Source organism: Syngnathus scovelli, chromosome 2, assembly GCF_024217435.2.
Source record: "Syngnathus scovelli strain Florida chromosome 2, RoL_Ssco_1.2, whole genome shotgun sequence".
Lineage (NCBI taxonomy): Eukaryota > Metazoa > Chordata > Actinopteri > Syngnathiformes > Syngnathidae > Syngnathus > Syngnathus scovelli.
This window is the reverse complement of record NC_090848.1, coordinates 1091473-1114906: the sequence shown is the minus strand read 5'-3', so window position 1 is coordinate 1114906 and position 23434 is coordinate 1091473. Positions and strand designations below refer to the sequence as shown.

The window sequence follows — 23434 nt, the reverse complement described above, 5'->3', positions numbered from 1 at the left end:
CTCCACAGTCGGTCAGTCAGTCAGTCAGTCAGTCGCAGCTCAGGAGCGCAAAAGGAGCGAGAGAGCGAGCGAGCGAGCAAGTGGAACAAATGGAATTTATCACAGGAGTCCGACCATTCTTAATATTCACCTACGTACTCATTAATGGCATCCTCGTCACTCTGCAAAGCAAAGAAGGTGAGTTGTCACGTCCTTCTTCAAACTTTCCCCAGACTCGAACACGCGGAGTACGTACAAGAAAGTTTCAGCGTTTAAGAACACTTGAATCGTTTGTGATAATAATTCATCTCAACATTCTTTTTTTTGTTGTAATTGACTATTAGCGTTTTTATAGATCTTGTACGAGTTTCAGGGTGACAAAAAAAGAAATATATTTAAATTGAATTTTGATTCAATTCTGCTCCCAAACTGCCAATTTTCTTTATATTTTACATCTATTACATTTTCCCTACAATTGAACAATAATATTCATACCGAAATGCCTGCATTATTTTCTCTAACCACTGATTTAAAAAGTCTTTTTATATTCACGATAACATGCTAAAAGGCCCATTTGTGACCATACTTTATGATCTTCACAATTTTAAAGGCCTTCTGAGGGAAACCGTAACTGCGACGTGACCCGCAATAAAAAAAAAAAAAAGACCGACACTTATCCAACTTTACAACGCATGATGACATTGTGTGGGTGTCTCCCTCCATCCACAGAGGTGCTTTTGGACATGAAGGCCACAGGAGGTGAGCTGGGCTGGTTGACTTGGCCTTTCGAGCAAGGAGACAAGCCCGGGGTGAGTATCGCTTTCGCACACACACGTTTTACACACTTGGAATTTGCCCGCACGGAGACTTTGCACAGGAAGGGCCAAGCCTGGCTTGTGTGAAATATTTGACCATTTGACTCGTGCGGCGAGCTGGCGAAAAGCTCTGGGCCTTTTGTGTCAAATGTGCCACTTGTTGGCTGGGCTCAAGGGATTGAAGTCACCCGCCAAGCATGCCAAAGCGGAGGCAGACAGAATAGCAGCTCCTCCTGAACTGGGAATATTTGTGGCTTCTTGCGGTTTGGAGGCTCGGCCTGCGCAATTGTACGTTAGCAAGCAATTAGCTTTTTCAGGCCGGCCTCTTTTTTTTTTTTGGTTAATGCTCACAAATACCGCTTCAAAAACGTGTCACGGAAAATGAAAATTGTCTCTGATGTTCCGCATATTGTCGTGCTTATTATGCAGTAGAAAAGGCGTGTTTGTCCTTTTTCATAATGGTGGTTTCACACTAATTGAGCTGTCCAAAATGACTCCAAATGTGTGGTCCTTCTTTAAATGCTCTTTTTATTCCACTTTGTATACCAGGAGTGCTCACACACATTTTACGCAGCAACTTTGTGTACACAAATTGCATACCTAGCTTGCCTTTAAAAAGCCCCGTGGGGCTAGTTGTTCCTCCAGCCAAGACTGTGTTCAAACATGTTGCGGCTTTTCCAGAAATATTTGTGGCAACTTTTAGTGTACAGTGTAAGCGGCGTCGGAAAAGCGACTGGAAATATTGTGGGATCTCGCTGAGCTTTCTCACGCTGCTTTGCTTCGGCAGAGGATTCGCGTTAAAGCAAAATGAATGAACACCATTCACTTTTGCGTGTCGCCGTGACGTTAATTACTGCTGTGAAGGAAATGAAATCCAGGTTTAGCCTGTCGTGATTGAACCATTGTATGCGTGCTACGCTGTAAGTCGTACTAAAGTAGGAATCCGATCCGCACCTCAAAATTAGTGTTTGTAATGGAAACGGGTGTAATTGTAATTGAGGCGCTGGCGTGGCCTCAGAGGTGGAACAAAATTGACCTCTGCTATGGAAACACGTCCTGGCAGCTGCTTAAAGGGGACATATTGTGAATTTTTTTTTCTTCCGCAATTTAAAACCATTCCCAGGTGTCTTAACATGTCTCACAGCGGATCAAGATTTACAGCAACATTGAATAGTCGCCATTTTGAGAAATTTAGTATCTAATTAGTATCTGAAATGAAATGTGTGGATTAGGCTTTACGATCAGGATTTTTGGAGCTGATCATCAATCGGTTTTAAAAAGATCACCAATTTGATTAAAAGATGGACCAAAAAAAATGTTCATCACCTCTAAACTCTCTGCGTTGTCTTCCAGTGGGAGGTGGCTCAAAAGACCCTGAACGGCTCTCAGTTTTACGCGTACTCTGTTTGCAACGTCGGCGAACGCGAGCAAGACAACTGGCTGCGCACCACCTTCATCCAACGGCGAGCGTCCGCCTCGCGGGTCTTGGTGGAGCTCCAGTTCATCGTACGAGACTGCAACTCCTTCGACGGCGCCTCCATGACCTGCAAGGAAACCTTCAACCTCTTCACTTCTGAGTCGGACGTGGACGTGGGCACCACCTTCCGCAAGGGTCAGTTCAAGAAAGTGGCCACCATCGCTCCGGACGAGATCACCAGCAAGAACGAGCTGCACATCAACACGGAAACGCGGGTGGTGGAGAACCTCTCTCGGAAAGGCTTCTACTTGGCCTTTCAAGACATCGGCGCCTGCGTGGCTCTTCTGTCGGTCAGGGTTTACTACAAAACGTGCCCCGCCACAGTGATGAGCCTGGCCTCCTTCCCCGAAACGGTGGCCGGCGGCGAGAACCAGGCCCTGAGGGAGGTGAACGGGATATGCGTGGATAACGCCGTCAGCGAGGAGCTGCCTCGCGTCTACTGCACCGTGGATGGAGAATGGGTGGTGCCCGTCGGACAGTGCCAGTGCAAAGCCGGCCATGAGAAGATCCAAGACGTGTGTCAAGGTAAGCGCTCGTCTCCGGATGCGCTGACCATTTGGCCGGACTGTTTATTTGGGTTGCGAAAGCGTCATTTGCCGCGTATGTTTGTCATGGGCGTTATTAGCGTCGCTCGGTGGAATTCCCCCCTCGGCTAAGCCGGCCGGCTCCTCCGCAATGGAAGGAATGCGACGTGTTCCAACATCATCCTTGACCTGGCAGCACAAGCTGACAATGAGGATGTGCGTGCCTTCTGCCCTCTGCAAACTTTCATCCAAGTGCAAGTTCTTGGATGACTGAAGTCTATTTTAGGATCTTCAAATCTACTTTATAGTAATACAAACACATTCAGAAAATATTTATTTTGAGGGAGAGCAAGAAAAGTAAGACAGGATTGAGACATTCAATAACCTTTCTAATCTCTTCAGGAAAAATGAGGCTTATCGTAAAATACTTCGATCGTGGGTCGCCATCTAGTGATCAAAAGTGGAATTACATCCCACCTTCACATGGAAAAATTGCAAAATAGGAACCCGTGGGCTAGGAATGGGTACTGGAGCGAGATTTACCATACGCCAGTTTATTTACATTAGTGTTCTTTTTAGTGTCTGGAACGGATTAATGACATTTCAGTTTCTTTCAATGGGGAATGTTCTCTGGTTTCTGAACCGAACTATGTTCCAGTCAAATTCTAACAACCGCAACTGCCAGTTTGGACTGCAAAAACGAAACTGTCTCATTTTCAAGTGTGCAGCGTGAAAGCGTGGGCCGCTGCTTTCAGGTGTGTTGCGCAACTGCATGCACCGACAGGCCTAAACACCTCATGGCTCCCATTAGTCCAAATGATTCCTTTTCTCGAAAACCTCGCCTCGTAAATCCTGCATCCCTCTAATAGATTCACACTTAGTTTGGCATAAAAATGCTCAAGTTTACTATCACTGTATCATTTTTAGCTGCCAGATGGGATGATGAGCGAGGAGGCAGCGGCGGCGTGTCGGAATGAGAGCCGAACTTGACCAAAGTGAGCAAGAGGTTGTATTTAGAGGAGGGCTGTGATTTTAAAACAGACTGGAATGTAAAGGTAGGAGAACAATGAGGCGCTGTGTTTCCCACTCACCTCCCCAGTGCATTCCTCATCCGTTTGCCGGAGAGCAGTACTCCTTCCCAGGCAGCGCTCGGTGGTAATGGTGTGGGGGGGGGGCGGGGGTGTCGATGTGGGGTCAAGACCTCCCATAAAAATGAGTCAATGCCGCAGATCCAAGATGAAGTCAAATGGGAGCTCCGAGACGCACACAGGAAGTTGGAGATGAGCGTGGAAATGTCTGCTCGTGCTCTCCATCAGCTCTTCAAACGTTTGAAGATGACTCAAGCGCGCGTTTGCTCGATAGGAAATCTTTCCCGGTGGAATGATAAAGTCCACCGATCGACTGCCGAGGAATTTATCGCTTTTTATGAACTGTAACTTACGTCTGTCAGCAAAATTGTTTGGAATGAAAACACCCGGCTTATTTTGGCTCTTACAATCCGTGACCGCCACAATGTAGATAAATCAGACGTTGACTAAATGTTTATTAACACTCCTCACAAATGTTTAGCTTTTAAACTCGGCAGCCCGATCTTATCGTTACAATAAACAAAGAGTAACACATCTGATTTTTTTTTTCAAACATGTATTTCAAGGAGTAATGTAACAGTCAATTAAAAGATGTAAAAGCGACAAAATTTGACGACGCTGGCATCTCATTTGGTTGGCCAACACTCTTTCTTCATTTCCTATCATGACTTTCCTTACCCATAATCCTTCGTGCTCCAATAAAAGCTCTTATCATTTGCGAGCTGGCACATGGACGGCTTTGGCTGCTGGACTTTGGGATTGCGTTCAGCCCTCCGGGTCCTCGGCTCATCAGCCTCATCACACTTAATCCCCGGTCAAGGTTTTTATTCTGGAACACACGATGAGAACTATTTGGACCGCCGAACGCAGTATTAGCATCCCGGATGAGTCGGAGCCTTCCAGTAAAGTGATTATTGGTCTCACCAGAAAGTTCCTGTAAACTATTTTCTGCATCTCCTAATTTTCCACTCAGTCTCAAGTCTCCACGCTCATCCTCAGATGACGCAACGACAAAGTTTGACTTGTGTGGTGAAAGATGTGAATAGCTAGTAATTGACTTGGGTGTGTTTGAGTAACTACTGGTTTTGTGACCCCCCCCGAGTCATCTCTGCATATTCCCATCCTTATTTTGAAGTGTTTAACGCAAAGACATGCACTGGCGCCTAAGGCTAACAAGCTGCCAAACAAAGTTTCCTGGTTATTTTTGTGGCCGGAGTGCAGGAGTCCTGAATATGACACCAGCGGTGTTTGAACATCACTTGTGCAGACCTGATGGGAACATTTAGAGGACTTCTGAAAATTGGGGTTATAGAGGGGTAGATATTTAATGCCAAATCCCCAGAAATTAGGAAATGTTCTCAATTGGACACTTTCCATGGCAATTATGTGAATTAACTGGGATTGAGGGTAATTTAATGGAAAGGTATCGTATTCAAGTCGAAAAATAATCGTATTGTTTTGTCACAAGCAGAAGTTTATACAAAATGAGTTGCGGTGTGTCTGAAGCTCACTCACTTCTTTGTACTCACAAATTCTGGCTCGCACAGTGAAGCATAAAAATGATGCCACGTGACTGATTCCAGTTTCCATCCTTGAAAATGGCTGGAATCTTGCAATTGTAGTAGAAATCTGATTTATATTTTACATTTTGTCCGACTACTTTGATCCAAAGTATTTGCGTTTCATAAAGTCACGATTCAACACTTGTGTTGCTTCTATTAAGTTTGAATTTGGTTCGCTGCTACTTCATGTTTTTCTCCCACGGCTGTTAGCTTAAAGTATTGAGCAACTTTTTATGACCAAAGAGGTTTACTTCTAATCTTGTCTGAGTCCTGTTTGGGTACAATTGTTAGGCAAGAAGGAGCACTGAATGAATGGCTATCGCTTTGTTAGCTTCTTGTGCTAGCCGTTGCGTTTTCATGTATTTCAGTTTCAATTTGAGACTTTTGTGACAGTTAATAAAGTTAATATACCATTTAAATAGCTTGAATACTAAGTGCCATTATGTTTAGAGTGAACTTCCTCTTGAGCTTTTTTTTTTTTTTTTTCCTGTGATAAGTGTGGAATTTAAGCAAGGAAGTGTGTTTTGAAACATCCTGCTAAAAGCAGGTGTGGTGATTCACGGCCATTTTTTTTTTTTTTTCCTGCTTTGTTTTGTAATCCCCTTAACGGTATAAGACCAAAGTCTTACACCATTTCACTTTATCTGCTCAGGCGTGAACATGGCCAATTGGATTTCGTTGACCTGTGGTGGATGTCACATGTCAAAAAATTGAGATGTCTGTCATGGCGCTGGTCATTTAGATGAAGGTGCTTTTTTTTTTTTTTGTATATATAAACACAGTTTCTTCAGATTTGGTGCCAAAGTGGAATCTGGCCGACGGGCGAGGGAGTTCCTTAAATAATGGGTGGATGATAATGAGCGCTTTCAATTCATGTCATGTTTCGACAAGAGACAAAACTGTACACAAGCCAACAGGAAATGCTGTAAACTGGTGCTTTTTTTTGTTGCTTTCTAGTTAGTTCAGTTGTGTAATCATTTGGAGCTCTAGCGTGACAGAGCAAGGTGCACCTGCATGACTAAGATCGGAAAATATTTATTTGATGATATGCTATGAACCCACAACAGAGGACCGATGAGCTCAATTTGAAAAAAAATTTTTCCCCCCCATGGGAAATTATCTCTCTGTTCCTGGTTTAGACCGACCGTCATGAACGCTTTATCAACCAGAGTTGCCATGTGTTCCGATTTGTCCATATTTTGTTACAGGCACTTGACTCGATTTGTTCCACAGTTACGGATTAAGTCAAAAATGTTCCAGAAAGGAGTGAGCGAGTAGGTGCTTGACACGTACTTTATGATTGGCTGACGATATATCGACTCTTATCTCGTATTCCTCAGTATAAATAATTGCTTTATTAGTTCTTTTTCCAAATATGGCGCTAAGATTTGCAATTAAATTTTTTTTATTGAATACCTTTGCCAAAGGAACATGCAGCCCACTTAAAAATATTTCCATCATAACATTTATCACCAGATCTCATTTTTGTCATAATTTAAAAAAAAAAAAAATCACCACATTGACATATATTACATGTGAAGACAAAAATTAAAAAATTAAATAAAAAAAACAGCACAATTGCTAATTTAGTTTAAGTTACATCAGCCAGTTCTACTGATTGTGAAGGCTCTGGGCAGATTAGACTGACATGGCAACACAGAGAGGCTGACATTTGATTGGACAAAAAAAAGAAATCCAGCATCCATAACTGCAAGCAGTCCAGCCAAATGAAAATTGGTGTAAACATATATAAAATGACACACAAAAACCCCAACTTCCTCTGATGTGTGAGCTGAGGTTTCACGAGCTTTGTTGGGTTTGTGTGTTTTTCCGTATAGAACAAAGTGGATTTTTGTGAGATGTATAGATGTGGTTTAACTAGTACAAATTGTTATTGGCTGTGTTTTTCTGGTAGAAGGGAACTTGGGAATGGTATGTGTGTTTGTGGTGGTGTAGCCTGGTTGGGGGGGGGGGGGGCGTCACTACAATGTGAAGCGCATTGTGTTCTTCTGTTGTGCGAGGTGAGCTCAGCACTTTCCTTCCCAGTGTGTCATTCATCTCCTCATCTGACAACAGCCAGCCACCCGTCCGTCCGTCGGTCCCTGCCAACAGGACGAGCGGAAACCGGAGGCCACCTAATCCCTGGTTGACTCCCCGACCCGTTTGGCTCAGAGCTTTCTATTGTGGCCCAGCCACACTCAGCCACTTTCATAGATTTTTTTTATTGGTGCATTTCACCAGGAAGTCGAGAGCATCGGGGTGGGGGGGGAAAGTTGCTGTGTTTGCCACCTGGCTATTCTGCTTGTTGACTTTGCCAAATGCGCAAGGCTCCTAGTCATTTAAATCTTAATACCAAAGTTGTTTTCTTCAGCACCGACGCCGTCGCTGCATTCCATGTACGAGTTATAACGTGTTGTCTGCCATAGATCATTTTGGAAAATGATTGCCAACAAGCTTGTCTAAGCGCTTAGACAAACAACATTGAAAAGCCACTTTGTTATGAAAAATGGAAAAGTAACCATTGATAATATTCAATAGGAGTACTGTCGAGTTTTTCCAGACTTACTCTTGGTCATTATTACTGTTATTTTGACTGTGTATACAATCCAAGCAGTCAGCCTCCACAACTGTAGGTGGCGCTATGTTCCCTAACTCACAAGTCTTTGCAATTTGAGCCATTGCTTGGTGGACTTTTTATTTGATCATTTTAAAACAAACTGGTAGCTGTTTCAAATTATTCATCTCTCGACAGGAATATATTAACATGACCCTGCAACTTTTGCAGATACTTCCTTTTCCAAGTCTTGGTACCCTCAAAAATTCCCAGCTTCTCGTCTTACTCTGTTTTCACCCCGTCTGGTTTGATTTACCCCAGACAAGCTGCAATAGCTTGACCATGCTTGTTAGCTTCACAATGACAATTTAGTTTTAGACCATTTTCGTCAAATTTCCACACAAGTTAAAAAGTTAAGCTTCAAGCCAGTCATCCTATTGTTTAGTCCGCTTCAAAGGCGACTTGACTTCAGAACATCTTTTCACTGGGTGGATCCCATCAATCCCCTGTTGCCGGTGGTCCGAGAGGAGAAAAGAATGGATTGTATTTGTTAACAGCCACATGAAAGCCCGAGTGCAATTGTGAAACAGATGTAATGCCCTCACAGCTGCTAATCCTTTTGGCTAATGGCCGACCGGCCGACCCCCTTTCACGCACACGCTTCCGCCGTCCTCTACCTACCTACCACCACCTTTTACCTCACGCAAGCTCCCCCAACAGAGCCCCGCATTGTTCAAAATGCTAATGACGTGTTGTCACCCGAATGACATGACATATTGCCGTCATAGTCAAGTAGGCGAAAAACGGAAAAGTCACGGATAATGATTTACACATTTATTTGTTCTCATTCATTCAATATGTTTTTGTGTTCCTTGGCTACACTTCTGCCCGTTCCTTCCCTCCTCGCCGCTAACATGATTTTGTTTGACTTGGCCGGTGAGTTTCGGGAAGCCACGCACACTTTAACTCACTGCTGCCCTCAGGCACACATGACCTTACTGCCAAACTCCATTGTGGGCCCCCCCCCCCCAACCCCTACCACTTAGGCCTCAGGTCTCGGGGGCAATTCCCCCTGTCAAGTCTCCATGTTAGCCATTCATCCATCTATCCGAGCACGCATTCATCACTGTCACCATCTCATCCATCTTAACTTGTGCAGACGCACCGACCGGGAGGGGCACGTCGTGGCTCCAGCTCCTGGACTAGAGGGCGGTGGGGGGGGGGGGGAATGTAACAGGCCCCTTGCACTCAGCTTCAATAAACAAACAGAGCGGCTGGAAGTTGGCGGAGGCCTCTCAAATGACAAACAGCACTTCAAGTTTGGAGCGCTAAGCGGGGAAAACGGGTGCCTTAAGTTCATCACATGTTTGGACTCTTTTAAAAAGGCTTTTGTTCACGGTCATATCTGGAGTCTTTCATTTTGTGTTGTCGCCAGGTCAACGCTAAGCTAGACTCAAGGCTGCCGCTTCTTGGTCACGCTTACGGTGTTTTCTTACTTTCATTGAATCCTTGAGGAAGGAAGGAAGGAAGCGCTGCGTCAAACTCACGCTTCCTGCTTCCTGTCATGTCCCCGAAACAATTCGCTTTCTACGCCAACTGTTGCCCAACTATCCTCTTGGTAAACAACTCAGTGGTCATCTCCTGCTCAAAAAGGCCTTGGATAGATAAAGTAGTTAGTAAGAACACGTATTTAAGACCACAAACACCGCTGTTAAAAACCGATTGCTGGAGTGTTTTGATTAGCGTAGCTGATAAGCTAGCAAGTGTTTTGATTAGCGTAGCTGAGAAGCTAGCAAACGCGTGTTGAAGAAACATATGTCTCGGCATTTCTTTTGCTTGCCTCATACATTCTTGATATTCCAAGACAAGCTTGCGGCTAACGTGGTGGAGCAAATTGCTCATGTTGCTACTTTAGTCCGGCAATACTTGCATAAAATGTTTATTTGGTCTGGTGGAATTTTTTTGGGGGTAAGTAAAAAAAAAAACTTCCAGATTGATACAGCTTCTCATTCTACTCTGTCATCATGTTCTAGCAGCTCTGCGGCTTCCATTTGGGAACGTTCAGTCTCCGTTCAAGCCATATTTACCTTGACTGAACATTATATTGTTTAGCTTCACCACACCTTGCAGTCGGTCACACCTTGCGTGTTTAAAAGCTCAGCAGTCAAAAGGATCCAGTGTGAACCGGTACAAAATCAAACTCCGCTAACAATAGATCAACAATACCTCGTTGTTACGAAGCTTTAAAAAAAAACATTTTACCAGAGGTAGAATCTCATTGTATTGTCAGCAAGTTGAGACAGAGAGCGATTGCAAGGGCGAGTCACAAAGAGACAGAATTAGTTCATTCATGGATGCATCATCTCAATTTTGCCATTCAGCTACTTTTTCGAGAACAAAGTTGTGAGAAAAAGAAAAGCACTTTAGCACTTAAGTTCATCCGTAAAATGTATTTGCCTTTTTATGAACGTGATTACGGTCAAAGGTAGTCTACGTGCAAATTATGACAAATCAGAATCTTTCATATCAGCTTTAGCCAACATTTCTTGTCAGCTCAAGAAAAAAATATTTTGTTTTTGTGTTTGGTTTCATTTGTGTCGTTTATATCTTGACAACATTGAATCCCTCCTCATGGAGACAACAAAGTCAACGAGAGAAAGGAACTGAAAGTGTAGCCGAGCGGCTTGTTATGGTTGGGACCTCCTGTTGCGCGCTGTTCACTGGAATGCATCTCCATGTGACTGGAAGGTCGCTCGAGATGCATTGCAGACAGAAAAGCCAGCCTGTGGTTTTTTTCTTTCTTTTTTTTCACTTGCCATGTGGCATTTGGGCAACTCCCATCCATCCATCCATCCATCTATCCCTCCGCAAGGCTTTTCCCCTCCTCTCTTAGCACTTGAATGGCGTGGCATTCTCCTCGCCTGCTGCTTGCCGGTGAATAGCAAACGTTAATAGCTTAGCTGGGGAGAGGGGAGGAAGGAATTTGGGGATTACGAGTGTGGAGAGGTAGAGCTATGAATGCCACTTGCGGGGCAGCAGCTGCTTTGCCTTCTCAAAAGCCCGAGCGAGCGAGCGAGCGTCCGAGTCAGGTCTGCCCTGTGTGTGTCTTTCTTTCTTTCTTTCTTTCTTTCTGTCAATCCTCGGCGGGAGTCTCAGCTTCTGCCAGGGCACCTCTCTTGGCCCGGTTAATAAGTAGAGAAGCAGCTGGCCGAGGCAGAGAGGAGCTTCTGTCTTATCGGGAGGCTTGAGTGACACGCCGGCGCATTCTTTTCACGCAAACTAGTCTTTTTTTTGTTCCTGTGTCCGCCCTTCGAGTTAATGTACTACTTCACCTCTTGGCAGGAGCTCGTCTGTTCTACGTCAAGGAGTCAATCTTATTGATATGATGCAGAGTGGGTGCTCTCTTTTCTGCCTTCTAGATACAATTGAGGCTTGAGTAATTTTTTTCATTTGACGAGCAATTTAGTAATTTAGATTTTTTTTTTTACACCAGGCACATAGGTTTTATTAAACAATAAAATATAAAGGAGTTTTTATGTAATGCTATAGCTATCCAATATTTTAGCATTCAGGAAGAATTGTGTTTTGGTAAGCTATATTTTGACTCCTAATAGATTTCACTCGCCGTCATGAACTTTATTTTTGAAATTTCTGTCCAAGGCGCAAAATGTTTGTTTTGTTGTTCATCTTATACTCACTTTATCCGGTACGGCCAGTCATATGAACAGAAGTTCACCAGTGAAATTTAAATTTAGAAATGTGTAGATGAAAACAGATAAAAATGGACATGCAGTGAAAGTTAACTATAATAACTCTCGAAGACACAAAATGCTCATTTTCACTCGCAAATTGCAATGCAAAACCGCTCATTTTGAGCCTTGTCGTGGAATGCGATTTTCAACTCACAATAGCTCCAATTTGGGGAGGAATAAAAAGATTAAATTCAGCCAATCGGTGGCTTTATTTGGTTTTCTATAAATACCTATATATTTTTTGGGTGTGCAACTGAAAAGCAGTATGTCGATTAGTCGATGAGGTTTTTTTTTTTTTTTTTTAAAGAACAGTTAACTTTTTTTTGCACCGTTAAAAAAACGTTTGAAAAGACACCTCACCTCTCCTCTGTAGTTCAGTCGGCGTCCTGCACATTTGTCTCGTCATCTCGTGTTTTATACAGAGGACTTTCGACTTGCTCGTCTGCTGCTGGCGTTATGGTCTGGCGACGGCAGCAGATAGGCGAGTCAAAAGTCTTCTGTAAATTGGAAGACACGCCATGAGTCCATTTCAATGGCTTAAGTCAGCTTGTGGTCTCATCCGTTTTCGGACGGTCCTCACGTTCATTTGCAGCTTTCTGCCACGTGTCTCACGAGCGGGCAACGTATGTTGGCTGGCTGGTGTGAACGTGCCATGGTGTGAAGACACGAGCAGCGGCCGCCATCGCTGCCGTCGCCGGCGGCGGGCGGAATGTCGGCGGCCAAAAGAGGGCCCCGTCGTTTTCACTTTTTATGGATGGCACTCTGGGACATTTCACGCCGTATTAAGTTCATATTTCATCAGGCCGACACACAGCGGGGGCAGGCAGGCAGGCAGGCTACCTGCAGTTCTGTCCACTAAAGCCAAACGTGTGAGAACAAGTGTCACCTTATCTGGGCTTTCAAAAGCATGAAGAATGTGCCAGAATGTTGAGTGCCCTTCTTTCATCACAACTTGACTATTCAGTCGCTTTTCAGATGTTTACAAAATATTTCTCAATCATTAAACAAACAAGTCAATAGTCATTTCACCACCATCATTCGTTTAGTCACAATATGTTCTCTAGCAAGTTTTTGTTTTCATGACACCCCTAAAAACGCTGGTTTAAAAAAACAACCCAATTTGGGACCGACTCAATTTCCTGGGTTGGTTTGCTCAAAGCAACCCAAAGTTGGGTCAATTTGACTTCCTGGGTCGATTCAAGTTTCAACCCAGCAGTTCTTTTGGCTTTCAACTGGTTTTGTCCAAGGGACTAGTACTATTATAACCAAGAAGCAACTCGGGGAACAATGCTTTGACGGAATATTATTTTATTTTGCACCAAAGTAGGATAGACCTATACAGGCCCTTTATTTGCATCGGTCTATTTTGGCAATCTCAGCTACATTTGACATCATTTGGATAGGTAAATCAAAATTAGCTGGGAAATAAACCAAGTTGAAATAATAAACCAATTTTATTTTGAAAAATGTTAAAATTTATTTTCCATTTCCAAGTTTGCAGACCACTTGCAATACCGCCACGGCCCAGCGGTTGACAATCCCTGATACACAGGCTCAGTGTTTCATATAGCACAGATGTGATTTGAAAGTTTCACACGGATGACGCATGACTGGAACTTGTAGCCTCGCACGGCACTCATCTTGCCGCCGTGGAATGTGGGACGACTGGTTGCCTTTGTTACAAGAGAGGCAACCGTTTGCCGTGTTACAAGACGTATCGGTGGCAGTCTTGCAGCCGTGGCGAGATGTAATGACTTGAGTCCACACTGCGCAGCCCCTGTTTTCCTTCTCATATCTCTGTCACCTTTGACCTTTGACTAATGAAACGTTCACTGAAGCTTGGTGTCTCACACACAAGAGGTAAAAAGTTCACGGTGGTGAAATGTTCAGGGCAGCCGGACCGGCTTGTGTATGTCACACGTAATGTTTGCCTCAAGTCACACTTGCAAATGTCTTTTTCTTCTTCTTTGCAGAATGTCAGCCCGGCTTCTTCAAAGCGGAAGCTTCCGGTGAGACGTGTCAGCCGTGTCCTGCTAACACCCAAGGGTCGGGCTCCGGGGCTTTATTTTGTTCCTGCATGGACGGCTTCTTTCGTGCCCCCACTGACCCCCCAACCGGACCCTGCTCAGGTGATGACACGCCCTGATCTCCTTTTTAACAAGTGTGACCTCATATGGACATAAGTATTGGGACAGGAATTACGGCTCCCTAAAGTGTTGTTTGGCTCAGTCTTGCAAAAATAAAAAAATGGAGGCTTATACAAAATTTCAAAATCTTTTTCCAAAAAGAGTTAAAAAAATATATATATAATAAATAATAATTTTTATTATAATAATTCATTTTTTTTTTTAAATAAGTCGGCCATTTTGTTGTGCAACAGCCATTTTGGGAAAATTTCAGGGCTCATTTTCTATTTTGACAAACTCATAATCAAAAAATGAGATCCAATTGAGATCCAATCTGATGTGGGTGTCCTGGGCAGATGTTAAATTGTGCCATTTTGATCTGCTTCAGTGATTCAACTAGTGGTGCATCGGATTGTCACTAGCTGCAGCAAAATATTAGATGTTTCTTTGCAGAGGATAAAGAATATATGCCTATACGAGTACTGTGTTTATATTAAAGTGACACCAAGGCTAATTCATTAGGCCTTCATAGCGTTTTGGATTATTTGTTAGCATTAAGTAAGCCAAGTAAATAGCTAACTTTAGGAGACGCTGCCGGCAGTAAAAGGCCCCCTAATTTTGCCAAGCCATGTTCAGTATTTGAATCTCTTCCTTCTTCTTCCCATGCTCAGGCCTCCCCTCTGCTCCCAAAGACCTCATGGCCACCACCACACAACTATCAGCTGGAAAACTCCTGCTTTCCTGGAGCCCGCCAGATGACAGCGGAGGTCGAACAGATTTGACCTACAGCGTGGAATGCCAACGCTGCGAGGGCGCCACCTGTCAGCCGTGCGGAGACAAGATCCACTACGACCCATCCAGCTCCGGCCTAACCGACACCAAGGTGTCAGTGAGCGAGCTGGACGCTCACCTCAACTACACCTTCATCGTGGCGGCTCACAGCGGCGTGTCCATGGTTGCCAGTCCGGCAACGCCTTCCACCAGTGCTCTGACTACATCTCTGCACTACACAGGTGAGGAGGGATGCTTTTTTTTTCTGTAGTCATATAATTTCTTCTGGAACTGGAAAAAAAAACTGAAAAAGTCCCCCCTGTTTCCTCAGAACCCCCAAAAATCACCTCCGTTCGAATGGTGGAGAGAACTGCCACCAAGTTGTCCATCTTCTGGGACGTGTCCCCCCGACCTCGTTTCCAACCTCGGCCCTTCCGCTACAAGCTGACTTATCGCAAGAAGGTGCTTTGCTTCTTACATTTCAAGTCACACTATTGCAACAGCACATTTGTCCTTTCATCTGAAGTGAAGAATTTGTTTGCAATTTCTATGAATCAAAGTCAAAGGTATGCAGAATAAAGGTGATTTATTAAATTTTTTTATGCGTTCAAATCTGCACTACTAAGCCCTGCGGTTTTAAAATAGGTGAGACACGTTTCAGTGAATAAAGAGAATGTACTAGAGTTTTATTGTGACTGTGCTTGCTATATAGCAGGGAAGAAGTCCAGAAAGTTTCCACGGGAAGTTGAGCAGAGGAATTTTGAAACTACGCTAGGGGGTTGATGAGAGTAAATGTAAAATGGGCTAACATAAAACCGGATTGCCACCCTAAATTTAATATATATTTTTTAAACAATTAAAAAGAAATCTGCTCCAACTATGATACTGTACACAATATTCAATTAAAATCTTTGACTTGATATTATTTGTGAAGAGTAAAAACATAAGTTCCTACCAGTTAAAAGCCAAGAAATTATATTAAATAATTATTAGTCAATTAATATAAATTGAGGTAATAATACCAACACTTACCAATAAATAAAAATGTTGCAAATTTGTCTGAATTCCCAAAACTTTTTTTTCTGCTACACGTGTCACCTGCCAGATAAATTGACTTTTAAATTGTTTTTCAGACATTATAAAAACAAAATAAAAGCAAATTGGGCTTACTTGAATGACTGTGTCCTCTCAGGATGACAATCTGGATGTGACCACCTACACGGTGCTGATCCTGGAGAAGAGTTCTGTCGAGATCAGCGATCTGGCCCCAGGCACGGCCTACCTGTTCCGGGTGCAGGCCGTCGGCAATGACGGCAGTCTCGCAGGTTCCAGTGTGGAGGAACAGTTTGAAACTTCATCTGCAGGTAGTAATCACTCAAATTGCTTTGACACCTTTTGCCGCGGCGTGTCTTTGATTCATGTGTCTTTGCAGAACCGCTGACTCAGACCAACCCGGGGCTCATTTTCGGCGTGCCGGTCGCAGGCGCGGCTATCTTATTCGTTCTGGTCGTGGTCGTCTTCCTCCGCAGACGGTCAGTAAGCAAGCGCTCGCTCCTCTTCCTGGACAGGGCCTCCAAACGGCCTTTGCATTCAATCGCTTGTCACCTCTTCTTTTCATTCCTCCTTTTTGTCAACTATTTGAATCTGTTCCAACCCTCGAGGGAACAAAACCAAAGTGTTGCACGTTCACGGGTTCTCCACTCGGCATTGTCGGGGGCCTTTTTGAAAGGCGACAAGACGGATAGGCCTCTGAAGCCTTGTCGTAGCGGTCTGGAGGTTGCACTCGTCCGCCTTCCTCAACCTTCCTTCTGTCACCTCTTTGAATCAATGGCTTCGGCAAACACGGCCCATCGTTAGCGCTGATCAAAGAGGTGCTTTGTGAAAGCCGTGACAAAGGTTGCTATGTGCCATTGATATTAAAGCGGGCTCTGGTGTATGAGGAAGCACAAGATGCACCCCACCCCCATCCAGACACTTCGCTTTCAGAACGACAGATGATGCACAATGGAATTTATTTTATACTTGCACAGAAAAAAAAATACAAATTTTGGTTTTCCTTCCATCTTTTTATATGAACAATTAAAGAATAGCACGAAGCCAGCACGTTCTGTATGTAATTTTTTTTTTTAAAGTACTTTTAGGTGTTGTAGGCACTGGCGGAGTTAGAGGTGGGCTGTGGGGGCACTGAACCCCCCCCCTGAAAAAAATGCTAGAACCTTCAGGATCCAGGCCAGTTAATTGATTTCTGGTTATTTGCCAATTTTTTTTATTTCTGGAAATTTTTGTCAACATTTCCACCCAACTGTACGGAACATATTAGGAATTCTGACCAGCATTTCCTGAAGAATTTTATTTATTTTGTATTTTATTTATTCATTTATTCATTTATTTATTTATGTTTGGCTTTTGTTTTGACAACCCCTTGAGTCAATCAACTTAACAGGAGGTTCAAAACAATCTTCAAATGAGCTCCCATTCAATTTGTGGTCAATCAAAGTGATCTTTTGTGTGTCTTATTCAGGAAACGAAATTCTCACACCAGACAAGGACCGGAAGACGCATACTTCTCTAGCTCAGGTACCTGAAAATAAGAAAAACAATCTTTCTTCTCACATCGTTCATGTCATGACCCTTGGTGTCCTCTGACCCCTTAGAGCAACTAAAACCCCTGAAGACCTACGTGGACCCGCACACCTACGAGGACCCCAACACAGCCGTGCTGAAGTTTGCCACGGAAATCCACCCCAGCCACATCAGTAAACAGAAAGTCATCGGAGCTGGTGAGTGACAGTCGGCCAGCCCGCTGAGTGATGTCGCAATCCCCAGCGGGGCTGTTTACACAGCACATTTTCCACCAGTTCACTTGTCGACTGACAGCGGCTTAGTTCGGTAAAGATAACAATCTACCTGTCCCATAATGCCGACTCTTGTGATACATCGGCCCCTCCCCATCTCCCACGCGTGAGATGTTTATTCAAGTGGGAGTTTTTTTTTTTTCGGTTCCCATGGCCGAACCCCCTCCCCTCCCTGTCTTTCTCCCCCATCCTCCCACACCACAGGCCACCCGCCGCTTTAACAACACTCAACCTTGAACACACCTCAGCGGGAAAGCCTCGAGCCAAACAGCCACACACACACTTTCCTTTTTTCCTGCATCCATTTTACACAAATACAACTTTTTTAACAGTATGTTGTGTTTGACAGGAGAGTTTGGCGAGGTGTATCGTGGTATTCTCAAAGTGCCAGGCAGGCAGGAAGTGGCCGTGGCCATCAAGACGCTGAAGCCAGGCTACTCGGAGAAACAGAGGCAAGACTTTCTGGGCGAGGCTTCCATCATGGGGCAATTCTCCCACCAGAACATCATCCGCCTGGAGGGGGTGGTCACCAAATGTAAGCTTGACTTTTTGCAGTTCAAGCATGGTTTCACTTGTTTCTTAACATGCTTTTACGTTTGTGTGCAGTTAAACACGCCATGATTGTGACGGAATACATGGAAAACGGAGCACTGGATCGATATCTCAGGGTGAGTTCACACTCAATTCCAATAGTGGGTCAAATGGGATGTACGGTGGCCCAAAAGAGTCAAAAATGGCTCCATGCTACACTTTCATAATCCACAGCCATTTTAATTAGCTTCATCCATTTTCTATACCGCTACTATAAAAATAAAAAAAGATTAGCTTCATCTGTTAACGTTTTTTTTTTTTTTTTTCCGTCAGGACCGAGACGGTGAGATTTCCTCCTTCCAGCTCGTGGGCATGCTACGTGGCATCGCCGCAGGCATGAAGTACCTCTCTGACATGAGCTACGTCCACCGCGACCTGGCGGCTCGCAACATCCTGGTCAATAACAACCTGGAGTGTAAAGTCTCGGACTTTGGTTTATCCCGAGTGCTGGAAGACGATCCCGAGGGGACCTACACCACCAGTGTGAGTAGAAGTACACTACAGTTGGATGGCTAGGATTTGAAGGCACGTCTGGAAGAGTTTAGTGGCATTTTGATTTGACAGGGAGGGAAGATCCCCATTCGCTGGACAGCTCCGGAGGCAATCGCGTACAGGAAGTTCACGTCAGCCAGCGACGTGTGGAGTTTTGGTATCGTTATGTGGGAGGTGATGGCGTTTGGCGAAAGGCCCTACTGGGACATGAGTAATCACGAGGTGAGATTTTTTTCTTTTAAGCCGCACCTTATGTCTCGCCATCGCTTGGAGTCATCAGCTGGGGGGGGGCTTAATTGTCCGCAGGTGATGAAGGCCATCAACGAGGCTTTCAGGCTACCGGCGCCCATGGACTGTCCCTCGGCCGTTTACCAGCTCATGCTGCAGTGCTGGCTCCAGGATCGTTCCAAGAGGCCGCGTTTCGGGGACATTGTCAGCCTGCTGGACAAACTCCTACGGAGTCCAGACTCCCTCAAGACCATTGCTGACTTTGATCCACGGTAAGCATTATTTCAATAGAATCATCCAAATGACATGACATGGAAGGGAAAAAAATGAACTGTGGCTACAATATATGAGGCGTGTCTGAAAAGTTCCAGGACAGGGTGTTACTTTTCATCCATCCGTTTTAAGAGTAGAAGATAGCGGCAAGCTAACAAAAATGGACAGGGATCATACAGTATGGAGGGTGCGGGTTCGATTCCACCTCCGGCCCTCCCTGTGTGGAGTTTGCATGTTCTCCCCGGGCCCGCGTGGGTTTTCTCCGGGCACTCCGGTTTCCTCCCACATTCCAAAAACATGCTTGGTAGGCTGATTGAAGACTCCAAATTGTCCCTAGGTGTGAGTGTGAGTGCGATTGGTTGTCTGTCTCTGTGTGCCCTGCGATTGGCTGGCAACCAGTTCAGGGTGTCCCCCGCCTACTGCCCGATGACGGCTGGGATAGGCTCCAGCACGCCCGCGACCCCTGTGGGGACTAAGCGGTTCAGAAAATGGATGGATGGATGGATTTTGTCACAGGTGTGTCTCAGCATCAACCACGCAGGGGTGTCAAATTATTTTTTTGGCCGGCCGCATCGTAGTCATAGTTTCCTTCTGAGAGCAATCATGAGTGTCAACCCAAATAAATGTATGAACATCTCATATTATATATAGGCTACACAACAAACTGATAAATAACTAGTTTTGAAATCAGAAACTAGTCAAATCTGTTTTTTTTTTTAAAAAAAGATGAATGTAATAAATAATCTCTATTTTTTTAAAGCGAAGACAGTTTGCAATTTTTTTTATCGATGTACGGGGCAAATTTAATGACACTGCAGGCCGCATTTGGCCCACGAGCCAGAGTTTGACAACCCTGTTGTCAAGAAACAGTCAACTGTCTTTTGTGTGTCTGTGTGAGTGTGTAAGAAGCCAGGTCTTTTTTTTGTTCCTTTTTATAACACTGAAAAGAGACAAAAGGCCAACTTTGTCACATCTCAATCGTCACTTTTCCCCCTGACTGCCTCAACTGGTTTTATGTCTTTTTCTACTGTTATTCAAGTCATTTGCTTTGTTCTCCTTCTTCTAATGACCACGGGATTGACTTGTTGCAGCGTATCCATCCGCCTGCCCAGCGTCAGCGGTTCAGACGGCTCGCCCTTCAGGTCCGTGTCCGAGTGGCTGGAATCCATCAAAATGAGCCAATACAGCGACAACTTCAGCTGCGCCGGCATCGTCAGCATGGATCAAGTCCTGCAGATGAAGAACGAGTAAGTTGGACATGCGCTCATGTTTGCTGACGCCACATATTTCTTTTATATTATCATGGGGGGGGGGGTTTCTTTTGCTCGTGACATTCTATTGAGAGAGTGTGTTTTTACTCTCAGCGGGACATCTGTTCCCGACTTGGTCCAAGTCGTTTCTTGAATCTGCTAAATGGCTGGCGTCATTCTCATCGGCAGCCTCAGTCAGAACTTGACAAACGCCTGTGATGGAAAAAGGACGAAGAAAGACGTGGCGTGTTTTTTTTTTTTTTTTTTTTGAGGTCACGCCATTTTTTCGTTCTCTCATCCCTCTGCCCACACACTTTGCCCCGAGCGGCGCTTTTGCAAAGCCTCAAAAAGTCACTTTTGGCTGTTGAGGGCCAACTCAATCTGGCTTGAAAGGCAAGAGAACATTCTTCACAATTTGAAGGTGTAAGAGGAGTTAAGTCTTATCTTCTCACATGTATGGGAACACTTAAAGTGAATTGAATGAAATTGCCCAAACGTTTGGAGAAAAGGCTTAGTCAAGCACATCATATCTGCTTGTTTGGGGACTATAATGAGGGCCAGAGGTTTTTCCAAGCGGGCGAGCAGCCAAAAGGAAGCCGCAAGAGAAGAGGCGGCATCTTTCCTGCCTGCTGTACGCCGGCCGTTCACATCTCAAGTGGCTGTGATTTGCAATGATTGCCAAGCAGATGACAAAATCCTTTCAAGTGTTTGTCGTGGCCAATGGTGCGATTGCGCGGCGCCGCCATCTGCAAACACTCTCAAGGCCACCGGCAGCCAAGTGAATCATTGTTAAATCATTAAAGCCGCTAATGAAGGCTTTGCTCAAAAGTGTCGTCCTTTCATGTTGTTACGTTTAACCCCGCTCCACATGAGCGGAGGGCGAGCGGATGTTTCATAACTTCAAGGCACGGGAGCGTGAAAAGTCTTGGCCGGCCGACCGACCGGGACTTGCAAACGCTCACAAAATGTCATGTCGCTTCCATCACAGGGACATCAAGAACATCGGGGTGAGGCTGCCTGGCCATTTAAAAAGAATCGCCTACAGCATTTTGGGCTTGAAGGACCAGACCAGCACGCTGAGTGTGTTTGCAGTGTGAACGCCATCACAGAGACTTGAACTCAAAGCACTGAAGCTGCTGAAAGGCCCCTTTGGACTCCCAAATTGAGCTGGAGCGATGCCGCAGGGGGCAGCACGAGCAAAAACAAACATCCTGTACTCGCGCTCGCAGCAAACATCGGCCAGCGATGGAGGAAATACGCAAAAGGACTCAAGTACTAAAAAAAAAAAGAAACAGCACTCGTGGGAATGGCTTCACATGGAGCAAACGCAGAAGGTGTGGCAGTGAGGGCGGGGCGGGAGAAAGGGAAGGGCCCAGCTTCCACTTCCTGTTCATCGGGCGAGGACGTCTGAAAGTAGCTGGAGATGACCTAAACTAAACTAAGCTATAATCTTGTAAGCAAAATGAGGCTTATGTATGAGGTACTCTGTAAATAATCCACTTTTCTTTGTATTTGGGAATTCACCCAAACCACTGGGATTAAAGAATTTCTAATGTAGCACTTGCTTTGAAAATATTGTGGTTTTGGTTTGTTTTAGAAAGTGACAGGAAACGGCTTGTTGTGCTTTTAAAAATGAAAAGCAATGGTGCAAATGAGAAGGCGCTCTATTTGATCTGCCGGTAATGAAGATGGAGCGGGGAAGCGTTGCCAGAATGCAAAAAAAAAAAAAAAAAGATGTCAAGAGGATGAGTCTTGTCGCGGTGAGGATGATTTCCGACTAAATAATAGTTTGGCCTTGTCTATTTTTGTAAACTACACCCACATTCTCATGTGCTGTTGTGGAGAACATGGGGAAGAAATGCTTTGACAATGAAGTGCCTGTTTGATTTTGTTTTTTTAATTGATGACTGCAAATTATTGTGTTACTGATGTACACTTTTCTTGACTTGAATTTTTCAAATGATCCTTTTGTAGATGATACATGTAGCTTTGGATAAGGGACTCTTTTGGTGTTACATATTATGATGTCACTTAACAGATCATTGTGTACAGTTTCCATGATTTCTATCCAAAGCCATTTTAGCTTCCTCTCCAAAAATGATCTTTCGTCAAAGACCTTCCTTTTTTTTTTTTCAAAATGTATTTAATAGTTTATTTATTTTTTACTTCTATTTATTCAGCCTGATAAAACACTGAGCTTGGATTATAATTGAAGGTGGCTCTGTCATTAAAAAAAGATGTGTCGCATTTATAGCTGAGATATTCAAAGTTCAGTTTGCTTTCATGCACATGTGGAGCAATAAAGTCTGGAATCCTGATTTTTGACACGCAATGCTGTCCAGCCTTTTTGTATGTGAGCTTTTTTGCATGTACATAGAATGACAGTTCTGCAAAGTGACAGTAATGAGATTTGGGTCATGTGGAGAAAATATTGAGTTCTGCTTAAAAAGATCAAGCTCATATCAAATATTGAAAAATTGTTAAAGGTGTTAGCAATTAAACTAGCCCTAAGGAAGCCACTCTGTTAAACAAAAACCAAATAACAAAATTGAAAAAACATTTCATAGCGAAATAAAACAAAAACCAAAATGCTATTTTAAGAAAACAAAAACTATAGCATAGCAAACATGTCCTTCGTTTTCATCTTTGGCAATTAATTTAATACACGAACTTTTGAGGACAACTTTAAATGTATTTATTTTTAATCATTTGATTTGGTCGAACAGTTTTCTGGGTGTTGCAGTCCTCTTGTCTGGCATAGTAGTGACGTCATCAACCTGCATCCAAGAAAAAATGACATATGATGACGACATTGCCAGGAGACGTTTTGGCGTCTGCACCTTTTACGTTTTCGGCTCGACTGGGCTGCCCTGCTTTTGTGATTTAACTCATCTTGAAATGCCACGCGAGGTAACAAGTGCTTTCATAATTTTGTTTCATATATTAAAAAGTATATATATTCAGTGTTTAAAGAAAATAGTACACTGCACACCTGGGTTTAATATTTCTTAAAAGGTATTCAGGCCACAAAAATCGGCAAGTTGGCAAACAAGACATCCTTAGCTTTATTTAATTTAATAAAGTAGGGTGCATGCAT

General features: G+C 44.0%; 1 protein-coding gene across 1 annotated transcript; it reads left to right on the top strand.

The window, feature by feature from the left end:
* Positions 1-22669, top strand: epha2b (eph receptor A2 b). Its single transcript, XM_049752065.1, has 17 exons — positions 1-177; positions 709-788; positions 2148-2796; positions 13725-13880; positions 14549-14890; positions 14980-15110; positions 15841-16012; positions 16081-16180; positions 17170-17225; positions 17303-17428; positions 17853-18038; positions 18110-18171; positions 18368-18577; positions 18659-18808; positions 18893-19086; positions 20179-20334; positions 21326-22669. Exons 1-17 carry the CDS (start codon positions 90-92, stop codon positions 21432-21434), a joined length of 2967 nt encoding a protein of 988 aa, XP_049608022.1. The 5' UTR covers positions 1-89; the 3' UTR covers positions 21435-22669.
* Positions 22670-23434: the final 765 nt, after the last annotated feature.